This window comes from Microcaecilia unicolor, chromosome 2 (genome assembly GCF_901765095.1).
Source record: "Microcaecilia unicolor chromosome 2, aMicUni1.1, whole genome shotgun sequence".
Lineage (NCBI taxonomy): Eukaryota > Metazoa > Chordata > Amphibia > Gymnophiona > Siphonopidae > Microcaecilia > Microcaecilia unicolor.
Window position 1 is genome coordinate 72,212,004 of NC_044032.1, and position 12,968 is coordinate 72,224,971.

Consider the following 12,968-nt stretch of genomic DNA (forward strand, 5'->3'; position numbering starts at 1 on the left):
TGAAGACTTACAGCAGGAAAGAGTGGGCATCGCACCCACCCCACTAAGCACCAGTGACTCTGATAAGCCCAGGAAGTGGGTCAGGAGTGGGAAGTGGGGGGCCTTTTGGGGGAGGATTGCCTTAATAGGCTTTAGTCTAAGAGGGTTTTAACCTAGAGGAGGTTGCTACATGTAAGGCTCTTGCCCACATTTAGGGGCCTCAATGGCCAGGAGGGCTGCTTAGGAGGGATTTGTGTGCTCAAGGAGGGGCTGATTGGGAGTAGTTGGATGCCACCATGGAGTTGGGTGCTACAAGGGGGGTATTGCTTGAGGAGACCACTAATGATGGGGTGGGGAGAGAAACTGACATCTGGATAAGGGCCACTTATGTGGGGTGGGCGTCAGATGCTGAGATTGGAGCCTTTAGCAGAGGGAGTGGCAATTTTAGAAAGCTCCCATGTCTGTGTCAGGGGAGGGGATGTTTTTTCTTCACATGCAGCTTTCTAAAACTTTTTCTCCCTCTGTGCATGGAGGGATCTCAACATGGAGCTCAACACCTATTTTACAGGAGGCTTTAGGTTTGACAGAGCCTCTTGTAAAATGGTTTGGGAATTCTACATGTTCTGACTTAAACGTGTGAATTTCCCTCTAAAATCAGCCTCCTCATAAAATAAATCAAAACAGAAAAGAAACATTAAACAAAACAAAAGTGTTTCCCCATGTACATTCTTAAAGTATAATAGTAATGCTTCTGCATGATGAGACTAAGAAAGTTTTGGAGGTAGTTTCTTAATTTTGGGGGTAGAAAGATCAGTTAACTGTGTCCTTTTATCATATGATTTTTGAATGTACTGAATGTCTCCTATTTTCATTTCTCAGGAATGGCCGCCCTAGACAGCAAAGCTTCAGGAAAGATGGGTGTTCGAGCAGTAGTCTACTACATGACCACCACCATTATTGCTGTGTTTATTGGAATAATTATTGTGATTATTGTCCATCCTGGAAAAGGAACAAAGGAAAATATGCATAGGGAGGGTAAAATTGAACCAGTAACAGCTGCAGATGCCTTCCTTGATCTGATCAGGTACAGTATGGAACATAGCAGCACTTCATTTGAATGCATAGCAGTGGAGGAGTGGCCTAGTGGTTAGGGTGGTGGAATTTGGTCCTGAGGAACTGAGTTCGATTCCCACTTCAGGCACAGGCAGCTCCTTGTGACTCTGGGCAAGTCACTTAACCCTCCATTGCCCCATGTAAGCCGCATTGAGCCTGCCATGAGTGGGAAAGCACAGGGTACAAATGTAACAAAAAATAAAATACAAGGGTAATATGGTTTGAAAAGGAACTGCTATTGAAAGTTGTATTTATTTACAAAATTTTTTATTTACAAAATTTTGATATGCCACCAATTGCTAAAATAATATCATCTGTTCACAATTAGCAATGTTAAAACAAACTAAGGGAAAAAGAAGAAGGGGGAAAGTGAGAGTGGGGAGATATGGGCAGAAGTAGAGGAAGGAAGTGGAAGTAGTGAAAGATAGCCACTTGCTCCAAAGGTTTATTGGAAGCGTCAAGTTTTGATGAGTGTTTTGAATTTGGTATATGATGCATCCTGTCTGATTTCGGCGGAAAGGAGTTTCAAATGTTTTGGGCCCATGTAGCTAAATGCTGTTTCCTGAGAAATGTCCAAACATAAGGAGGACGGGGGAGGGAGAGAAAGGATATGGAATTAAGAAATCACTGGTATAATATAGGGCAGAGGGCAATCAAATTTTGTAAACTTGTGTTAGAATTTTGTATTGTATGAAAGCAGAAATAGGCAGCCATTGTTCTAGTTTCAGGAGGAGTGTAGCATGATTAAAATGATGAGCATTATGAAGCAGTTTGATGGCTGTGGATTATACCAACCTTAAGGCATATAGAGGAGGTCCAGCATCGAGTGAGTTACAATTGTCTAGTGTGTTATAACCAGACTGAGGATGTTCCATGATTTGTCATGTCACTTGATAGGTCTTAGATCGAACCCATCACAATTTTCAGTAATTACAAATATTTATAAATTGTTCGTTGCATTTGTTCTTACAGTTTCACAAGTGTATGTTTTTTATGTTTAAACAAATGGAGAAGACATGGAATTGGCAATGTTTTTTTCATTACAAAACAGGAGTCCCTAATAGGGTATCCATTGTCAGAGATATTACCAGCTTGAATGTTCAATTAATGTTAATAATAAGCAACTATGATAAATTCTGAGGGGGAGATTTTTAACTTGCACTGCTGCAAAATTCAAGGTACTTTTATCAGTGGACTGAGTATATTTCCTTTTGAAATTAACTGTGGAAAAAGTACTCATAGAGATCTATGCATGTTTTATTTGCAATACCTTCAACCTTCAAAATAGCATGCATAGTTTTAAAAATGCAAAAATATGTATGTTATTGTCTCCAAGCTTCTGTTACAGGCATATCGACACCTGCCTAAATGAAGCATATGTTCCCTAACACTTACCTTTAACCAATTTCATCCATTCTCATATTATACTTTTGACATTCTGTATTCTGTCAACATCCCTTTTCTGAGGAGGTTTGTCATTACAAAGTATATTCATCTGCAGGTGATTGGCTTTAACAATTTTGTATTTGCTGAGAAGCAAACAGTAAAATTACATAATCTTAAGGCTCTGAATATTAGTCTAATTTCCCTAGTACCTTAACAAGTTTTAATGAATTAAACAACTCCCCCCTCCATCCCATAACATCAAGTTTCCAAGTTTATTAAAGGACTTTCTATCCTGCCCACCAATAGCAAGTCTAAGCGGCTTACATTCTAATCATGAGATGGGGGAAGTGTACAGACAGCACTGTCAGTGTGGGTACGAGGGGTAGAGCTACAATATCTGATAGAACAGTGGGGGTGGGGACGTACAATGGGGATTCGCTCTGTGGCAGGTCTCACATACGATTTGTTTCGAAAGGAAGTCAGGTATAGGCATCTGAAAATAAGAATGTTTTGAGATCAGTTTTAAATTTTTCAAGAGAAGATTGTAGTCTAAGATGTTGCAGGAGCATATTCCAGAGGTCTGGTCCTTGCGCTGAAAAAAATTGAACTCTGTGTGGTGTCTAGTACTATCTCTCTAAACAAAGGGACGAAAAGTCTATTTTGATGAGAGTATCTAAGCACTCTTGACAAGCAGTAAGGGGTTAGGAGCCTAGAGATAGTTCTCCCGCATGATGAATTTTGAAAACTAGAAGCAAACTTTTATAGATAATACAGTGAGAGATCAGCAGCCAATGGACTGTTTCGAGGAGTGGAGTTATATGATAATACTTGTGATGGCCAGTGATTATTTTAATAGCTATGTTCTGAATGACTTTTAACCATTTAAGGTCCTTAGCCTTGAATCCTTTATTTAGTGCATTACAACAGTCTAGTTGACTGATAATAAGAGAATGAATAAGAATGTTTAAGGTGGGGGATATAGTAGTGAATGGATAGAGTGAATCATATGACGTTTGTAGAAAGATTGTTTAAAAGCTGTTGAATCTATGGAGTGAATGTGGTATCTAGGATTATCCCCCAGGACACAAGTGTAGACACTAGGGGGACAGGAGTAGAGCAGAGTAGAACAAGGATGACAAGTGATTTGTTTTCATTTTTCATAAAGAGAATAGACTTTGGTTTGCTTGGATTGAGTTTATTGTTTTGCAGTATTAGAAAAAAAACAGGAGAAAAGACCTCTCCATCCATACGCCAGTTCTAGTTTATAAACTATCACAAAAGTGGTGATAGGGAAGAAGCTGGAAACTACAGGCCGGTAAGCCTCACTTCGATTATTGGAAAAGTAATGGAAGCCATGCTGAAGGAAAGGATAGTGAATTTCCTGGAAGCAAGTAAGTTGCAAGATCCGAGACAACATGGTTTTACCAAAGGGAAATCGTGCCAAACAAATCTCATTGAATTCTTTGACTGGGTGACCGGAGAATTAAATCAAGGACGTGCTATGGACGTAATCTACTTAGATTTCAGCAAAGCTTTTGACACGGTTCCCCACAGGAGGCTCTTGAATAAACTAGAAGGGCTGAAGATAGGACCTGAAGTGGTGAACTGGATTAGGAACTGGTTGACGAGCAGACGCCAGAGGGTGGTGGTAAATGGAGTTCGCTCGGAGGAGAGAAAGGTGAGTAGTGGAGTGCCTCAGGGATCGGTGCTGGGGCCGATTCTATTCAATATATTTGTGAGTGATATTGCCGAAGGGTTAGAAGCAGGGGCGTAGCTACGGGTGGGCCTGGATGGGCCCAGGCCCACCCAGTTTAGCCTCAGGCCCGCCCACCCAGAAGCAGATCCTTATAGTGACCGTCTCCCGCCCCTGCCGCAGCGCTTCATTTAATGTTGTCGGCGCTGCCATTATAGTTTCCCACCCCCGCGGTGGCGCTTTACACTTTACCTAACAGCAACGCTACAGATGCAGCGCTGACGTCCGAGTCCGACGTCCTGCTCCGGGGCCTTCCGCGTCCCACCTCTGTAACAGGAAGTTACATCAGCATGGAAGGCCCCGGAGCAGGACGTCGGACTCGGACGTCAGCGCTGCATCTGTAGCGTTGCTGTTAGGTAAAGTGTAAAGCGCCGCCGCGGGGGTGGGAAACTGTAACGGCAGCGCCGACATTAAATGAAGCGCTGCGGCAGGGGTGGGAGAGGGTGAGGAAGTCAGTGGGGTGCTGCGTGCTGGCCCAGTAAGGGGAGGCAGGGAGGGGAGGGAACAGAAGGGTGCTGGACTTGCCAGGGGCAGAGGGTTGGAGGGAAGGGAGAGAGGTTTTGGGATTTGCAGAGGGGAGGTTGGAGGGAAGGGAAGAGGTTTTGGGATTTGCAGAGGGGAGGTTGGAAGGAAGGAGAGAGGTTTTGGGATTTGTAGAGGGGAGGTTGGAAGGAAGGGAGAGAAGTTTTGGGATTTGCAGAGGGGAGGTTGGAAGGAAGGGGAGAGGTTTGGGGATTTGCAGAGGGGAGGTTGGAAGGAAGGGGAGAGGTTTTGGATATATAGGGGGTGGAAGGAATGGGAGAGGTGCTGGAAATGCAGGGGGGTGGACGGAAAGGGGAGAAGTGCTGGATATGCAGAGGGTTGAAGTGAAGGGGAGAGGTGCTGGACATGTATGGGGGCTGGATGAAAGGGAGAGAGATGCTGGACGTGTGGGGGGGGGGCGGAAGGAGAGGTGCTGGATATGCAGATGATGATATGCAGAGGGAAGGGAGAGAGATGCAGGGAGAAAGAGCCAGATACATAAGGGGAAGGAAAGAGAGGAAGAGAAGTTGGTTGGGGGGTGGGATCAGAGAGGAGAGGGACACATTGGTGTGGAGGAGGGAGAAAGGGGACATAGGGAAGTATACAGATACAGAAGGGAGATGATGGGCATTAGGTGGGAGCATGGGGACAGGGACACAAATGTGAGATGCTGTATGGGGATAGCACATGGGCACAGAGGGGTAATGCCTGACCAAGGGGGGGGGGGGGACGGGGATATGGAATAGAGATAAAATGCTGGACACTGGAGAGGAGGGTATATGGACATGGGGGGGGGGTGAGATACCAGACAAGGGAGAGAATAGGAACGCAGAAGGGATATGCTGGGCATGGGGTGCATAGGTGCACAGAGGAATGATGATGGATGAGGGGATATGAACACAGGGGAGATAATGAACAAGGAAATATAGGAAAACAGAGATGGGAGATGGATGATGGACATGAAGAAAGAAGAAATGTCAAATAGGAGACCCTGGCAAGTGAGTTAAGAGAAGACAGAGGGAAGCAGAAACCAGAGACTGGGACCAATATGATTTGAGAAAAAATGACCAGACAACAAAAAGGTATAAAAAATATTTTATTTTCAATGTTGTGAATATAATATGTTGGATTTGGAATGTACATCTTGCCAAAGTTGATGGTAAACATGGCTGGGGTCCAGGACAGAAATCTAGGAAAGGACCCCAAAGTCCATTACCAGGCTGCGCCTTCAGCTTCCAGCATGCAGGCTTTCTCTGGCCAAGGAACCAACCCCTAACACCATCCCTGGCATGTGCCATCTTTATATTTTGCACAGGAGCAAATGCCTTTCTTTTTTGTTTCTCTGGTGTTGTACTACATGCAAGGTCTAGTTTCTTGGGGTTTCCATTTAATTTATATTTCTAGAGTTTGTGGTCACTTATTCTGTATTTGGCATTTGTGTCTTGTGTGTGTGACTGAGGTATTCTGTTAGTATGAAGTTTCCATGTAGCATTCTGTAGTAATTTGGCTTGTTCAGCTTTCCTGATAAATGTATTTGTATTGTAGGGCCCTACTATAATATTTAAGGCACTTCTTTTTCATAGGTAGGATCTTTGTTTTTGGAAGTTAGTGTTGGCATGGTAGATTTGCTCAAGGTTCTGAGTGACTTTTGTTTTATAGATTTTTTTAAAGTTAATTTATAATATGTCTGTAATTGAGATTACACTAGAAAACAAAATTTCTTTATATGATGAGTTTTATGGAGAATTGTCCTTGCTGTGCTCTGTATCCATTGTTGGTGGAGGGCCAGGAGGTTCTCTGGATGCAGAATGTGTTTGGCTTCAATACCATATATGTGTTGGAGGACCATGGCTCAGTGGGGCTGAATAGTGCAGTCTTTTGTACTTCCCTTAGCTCTAAATTGGCCTGCAGCCACTGAAGCCTGCACTGCAACCCTCATTGAAGTTATGGGGAGTGGGGTAGGGACAGAGCATGGGTGCATCAGGTTTGCTGTTTTTTTTCTTTTTCAAAAAAGTTGGCAACTCTAGTGCCCACCCATCCAACCTGTTGGCCCACCCAAAAATTGCCTTCTGGCTACACCACTGGTTAGAAGGTAAAGTTTGCCTTTTTGCGGATGACACTAAGATTTGCAACAGAGTGGACACCCCGGAGGGAGTGGAAAGCATGAAAAAAGATCTGCGGAAGCTAGAAGAATGGTCTAATGTTTGGCAATTAAAATTCAATGCGAAGAAATGCAAAGTGATGCACTTAGGGAGTAGAAATCCACGGGAGACGTATGTGTTAGGCGGTGAGAGTCTGATAGGTACAGATGGGGAGAGGGATCTTGGGGTGATAGTATCTGAGGACCTGAAGGCAACGAAACAGTGTGACAAGGCAGTGGCCGTAGCTAGAAGATTGCTAGGCTGTATAGAGAGAGGTGTGACCAGCAGAAGAAAAGAGGTTTTAATACCCCTGTATAAGACGTTGGTGAGGCCCCACCTGGAGTATTGTGTTCAGTTTTGGAGGCTATATCTTGTGAAGGATGTGAAAAAAATGGAAGGGGTGCAAAGAAAAGCTACGAGAATGGTATGGGATTTGCATTACAAGATGTATAAGGAGAGACTTGTGGACCTGAACATGTATACCCTGGAGGAAAGGAGAAACAGGGGTGATATGATATAGACGTTCAAATATTTGAAAGGTATTAATCTGCAAACAAACCTTTTCTGGAGAGGGGAAGGCAGTAGAACGAGAGGATATGAAATGAGATTGAAGGGGGGCAGACTCAAGAAAAATGTCAGGAAGTATTTTTTCACGGAGAGAGTGGTGGATGCTTGGAATGCCCTCCTGCGGGAGGTGGTGGAGAGGAAAACGGTAATGGAGTTCAAACATGCGTGGGATAAACATAAAGGAATCCTCCTCAGAAGGAAGGGATCCCCAGAAGCTTAGCTGGCGGTGGGGATAGTGCTGGGCAGACTTATACGGTCTGTGCCAGAGCCAGTGGTGGGAGGCGGGGCAGGTGGTTGGGAGGTGGGGATACTACTACTACTAACTACTAACATTTCTAAAGCGCTACTAGGGTTACGCAGCGCTGTACAATTTAAACATAGAAGGACAGTCCCTGCTCAAAGAGCTTACAATCTAAAAGACAAGAGAACAATCTAAAGACAAGTGTACAATCTAGAGGACAAGTGAACAGTTAATCTAATAGGGTGGATAGATTGGGGCATTCTATATTTCTCAAGCGGTTAGGCGCCAAAGGCAGCATTGAAGAGGTGAGTTTTAAGCAGAGATTTGAAGATGGGTAGGGAGGGGGCATGGCGTATGGGTAAAGGAAGATTGTTCCAGGCATAGGGTGAGGCAAGGCAGAATGAGCGGAGCCTGGAGTTGGCAGTGGTGGAGAAGGGTACAGAGAGAAGGGCTTTGTCCTGTGAGCGGAGGTTGGATAGTGCTGGGCAGACTTATACGGTCTGTGCCAGAGCCGGTGGTGGGAGGCGGGGCTGGTGGTTGGGAGGTGGGGATAGTGCTGGGCAGACTTATACGGTCTGTGCCCTGAAAAAGACAGGTACAAATCAAGGTAAGGTATACACAAAAAATGACACGTGAGTTCATCTTGTTGGGCAGACTGGGTGGACCGTGCAGGTCTTTTTCTGCCGTCATCTACTATGTTACTATGTCCTAAGAGAAGTAGGGAGTGACACAAATGACAATCTGCCATTGGAAATGAAGTCAAAGGGTCTTTATTGAAAGTACCAGCATTACAGACCCTACACGGGCTGTGTTTCGATGGGCACAGCCACCTGCATCAGGGGTCACAAATTAAACTGCATAAAACATAAATAAACATCATAAGACATAATATATATATATATAAATCATTGAACATATAAAAACAAACATCTGGTGTATTCATTCTTAAAAAATCATTTCATACTAATCAAACTCAAAAATCTTAAAAAAGGAGAGACGTTTTTATTTTTATTTATACTTGAGCATGGTTCTTTTAAAAATAAGTTTTTTTAAAAAGGGATATACTTTTAACATCTCTCCTTTTTTAATTATGTCTTATTCTGTTTATGTTTTATGCAGTTTAAATTGCGACCCCTGATGCAGGTGCTGCTGCTTTTAATAAAGACCCTTTGACTTCATTTCCAACGTCTGATTGTCATTTGTGTCACCCTCTACTTCGTTTATTGTTTTGCAGCCATTCTGTTGTGTTAATGTGCTATTTATGTTCTCAATTTGTGTAAGTTCAGTGGGATCTAAAGTGCAGAGAACCTGGATATCATCTACATAGACGTAAGCTGTAAGTTCCATGGTTTGTAGAAGGGATAGAAACAGCACCAGGAATATGTTAAAAAGGGCGTGAGCAAGAATGGAGCTCTGTGGGACTCCGGAGGTTGGGGAATATGGCAGATATGTATTATATCTTGTCTGAACTGTATAAGAACAGTGTGTAAGATAAGAGGTGGGAACGTTTTATGCAATCTGACTGATACTATTCATTTTCTTTTCTTCTTATAGAAACATGTTCCCTCCAAATATGGTAGAAGCCTGCTTTAAACAGGTAAGTACTTGAAGCTAATTCAAGCTAAAATCTTCTCTAACAGTTTCAACTTATTTAGAGACCTGGGGGGATTTTGTAAGTGCTCAACAAGCAAAGTTGAAAAAAAAAGTCTTCCATGTCCTAGGGGGTTCTTTTACTAAGGTGTGTTGAAAAATGGCCTGCGCTGTTGTAGACATGTGTATTGGACGCGCGCAGGTCCATTTTTCAGCGCACCTGCAAAAAAGGCCTTTTTGGGGGGCCGACAATGGACATGCGGCAAAATAAAAATTGGCTCATGTCCATTTTTGGCCTGACACCTTACCGCCACCCATTGACTTAGCGGTACGGTCTCATGTGTTAACCGGGCAGTAATTGTCAGCAAGAGTACACTGCCGATTAGCGCCACATGGTAGAAAATAAAAAATATTTTCAGACGTGCATATCAGACAAACGTAAAAAATGGAATTACCGCCTGGGGCACACGGTTGCAGGGTTGTAGTTCCAGATTGACGCGTGTTGGATGCACATAGGCACCTATGCACCTTAGTACAAAGGCCCCCTAGTCACTTGCCACTCCATGGTCCTCTCCTTGATATGCAGTCTTCCCCACCATCTATTCTTCCTATATGCAACTTTTTGCGCCTTCCCTTTGTCTTCTGCCATTCTTCCTTCTACGAAGTACCTGTGCTGTGGCCTCACAAATCTGAGCTGGCTGCAACTGAACATATGAAACTGAAACTGGCAGCTACTGGCAACCACCAGGGTCAGTGCCTCTATTAGGCAAATTAGATGGTTACCTAAATTGCCTAGGGCCCAATATTCAAAACTATTTAACTGGAAAGAAATGGCTCCTGTCCAGTGAAATAGCATTTTAGCACCTAACTGCAGATATTCAGCAGGAGATAACCAGTTATCTCCTGCTGAATATTCATGGTTAGCAGCTAGCTGGTTAGGCTTGAATCCTCAGCGCTAAACCAATTATGTTTAGCGGTTAAGATAAGCTGCATAAATATCAGGCCTATCTTTAACCACTAAGCACTTAACCGCTTAGCACTGAATATTGGCTTAACGGTTAAGTTGACACAGTCAAAATGAAACCAGATATTCAATGCTGGTTGCCGGAAATGGCCTGGCATTGAAAATCTGGGTTTAACGTCGGTGGTGGACAGCAAAAGCACTGCCGCTAGCTGAATATTAGGGGCAAAATTCTAGCGATGGCAAAAGACAGTGAGCAGGTAATTTAAATTCATTCTCTTCTTGTTCTGGCCTATATGAGGTCCTACCCCAGCACTTACCACAGCAACTTGGACCCCATAGCCAGCAGGAATGAGTGCACTTAATAGCACAGGATCAATCGCACAGTATGAGCTATGAGATCCCATAACTTCATGACTCATAGTGCAAGACTGGCCAAGCACAGCAAGAGTTTGCAAGAGGGATAGAGCCAGGGGTGCAGAGGGAAACATGGGAGGGGGGGGCAAGATTAAAGGAGTACTTAAAGCATCAAATATCATTGCCCTTGCCCTGCCAGCCACGATCTAGCAGTGTTCTCTAGAGTGCATATCTTTGACAGAGTTGAAGGTCCTACACCTCCTCTTGCTATATGAAGCAGTGCAAAAACTCATAGTAAAGACTTTGGGTTTCATGGTGCAATGACTAGGGAGAGGAGGTGATTTTCTTCTGCTTGCTAACTTTACCCTTAAATTACCGCTTCATCCATCCAAACCAGAGCCTCTTCTTTTTGCTTGGCCATTGGGTCAAAAGCTGTCTCATGACTCTGGTGGGGTAGATGTGTCTAACAATGGCTGCAAAGGCACCTAAAAACCAGCTGAATCCAAAATGGTGGCATGGTTAAGCAGTGGAGTCTGTGGGCCACATACTGGTGGCTGAGGTAACCATCAGGTCACAGCAACAGCAGAGCACATCCTAAAGATGAAAGTGAAGAAGTTCTTTAGCAAGTTAGAGGAGGTCAGTACATGCTTGGAGGCAATCAGAAACAATGTGTCAGTGCTGGAATAGCATGTATCTGAGGTAGGTGAAGTTCAAATGTTGAAAGCAATGCTCTTCTAAATGCAGCTTGCTTTAGCACACAACAAAGAAAAGTTGAAGGACTTGAAAAATTGGTTCTTCCTCAACAATCTATGGTAGTTGGCACACCAGAATAAGGCTTGGAATGCCCAGAAAGGCAGTTGGAATACCAGACTGAGGCTTGGAATGCTCATTGGTTGAATAGTGAATACCATCCAAAAAACCACTGGAGGTTGTTGGTGTTGGGAGGAAACAGAGGGCAGCGAGCAAGTAAATTGTTGACTCCTACAAGTATAAGTAGGGATAGAGGAGATTAATTGTGGGGATGAAATGGGTCTTAGCAGAAATGGGTGGGTATGGGTTAGATTCCATTGGGGATGGGTGAATTTCTGTCCTTGTGCAACTCTCTACCTAGAAGATGTAATAGAGCAAATTGATAAACTAAAGAGTAGCAAATCACCTGGACTAGATGGTATTAGGGCAGTACTGAATACTCACATTGATTCTGTCCCAAATAGTTCCCTGAATACCTTATTTGTATTTGGCTGAATAGTGAAATATGCTATTCCATACAGCTCTAGATGGTATATACCCCAGAATACTGAACTCAAAATGAAGTTGCAGATCAACAATTGGTAATTAGTAAACTATCATTATAATCATCTACTGTTTCTGAAATTTGGAGGGTTCCCAACATCATAACAATTTTTTTAATAGGATTCCAGGGATGATACAAGAAACTACAGAATGGTTTCATCAGGGGTCATCAGGGAAGGAGCAATCCCCACTCACTCTTGTCCATCTTAGGTACCTCATCAAAATAGCTGATGCAGTCTCTAGTACTACCACTAGTACTATGAGACTGTAGCTGGAGGTGGCATCAGCCATTGTGATGGAGGAACCGCAATAGGCAGGATTTAGTGGGGATTGCTCTTGCCCTGATGAACCCTGGACTACCACTGGTTTGAAAGGTAGGCCCTAGGGGGTGGGAATGGGAAATGGGACTTGATACACTGCCTTTCTGAGGTTTTTGCAACTACATTCAAAGCGGTTTACATATATTCAGGTACTTATTTTGTACCAGGGGCAATGGAGGGTTAAGTGACTTGCCCAGACTCACAAGGAGCTGCAGTGGGAATCTAACTCAGTTCCCCAGGATCAAAGTCCACTGCACTAACCACTAGGCTAGTCCTGAATGATCTGTATGGAGGGGGTGACCAATGTGGGAAGGTCAGGAGGAATGGTTAGATCATTCATTCATCTAAGAATTTATATACTACTTAGACCTAAGCAGTTTACAGTTTCATTTTTCAGGTGCTGGGTCTGTCCCTAGTCAGCTCACAATCTAAGTAGTACATTGTACTACTGTTGTACCTGGAGCCACGGAGGGTTAATTGACTTGCCCAGAGTCACACAGAGCAGTAGAGAGAATTGAACCTGGTTTCCCAGCATCTCCACCCACTGCTGACCATCAGGCAGCAGCGAGAACCAAACCCAGCTCCCCAGGTCTGCAACCCACTACATTAACCATTAGGCCACTCCTCCACTCCACTCCTGGGGAGGTTTCAACAGGGTGGCAATGCTTACGAGGGGGGGATGTCATTAGGAGGTAATCCAATATTCAACCTACTATACTGAATATTGAGGCCTAATTCAGCCCAT

General features: G+C 43.8%; 1 protein-coding gene across 4 annotated transcripts in view; it reads left to right on the plus strand.

Annotated features, from left to right (window-relative positions):
* SLC1A3 (solute carrier family 1 member 3) overlaps positions 1-12,968 on the plus strand; it is a 239,477-nt gene that overhangs the window by 151,910 nt on the left and 74,599 nt on the right. For 3 of the 4 annotated variants that reach the window (XM_030192149.1, XM_030192150.1, XM_030192151.1), the window contains 2 exons: positions 859-1,063; positions 9,257-9,299. In XM_030192149.1, coding sequence (XP_030048009.1) covers positions 859-1,063; positions 9,257-9,299 — 248 coding nt within the window. The remainder of the gene's footprint in view (positions 1-858; positions 1,064-9,256; positions 9,300-12,968) is intronic. The other variant, XM_030192152.1, reaches the window with a different exon arrangement.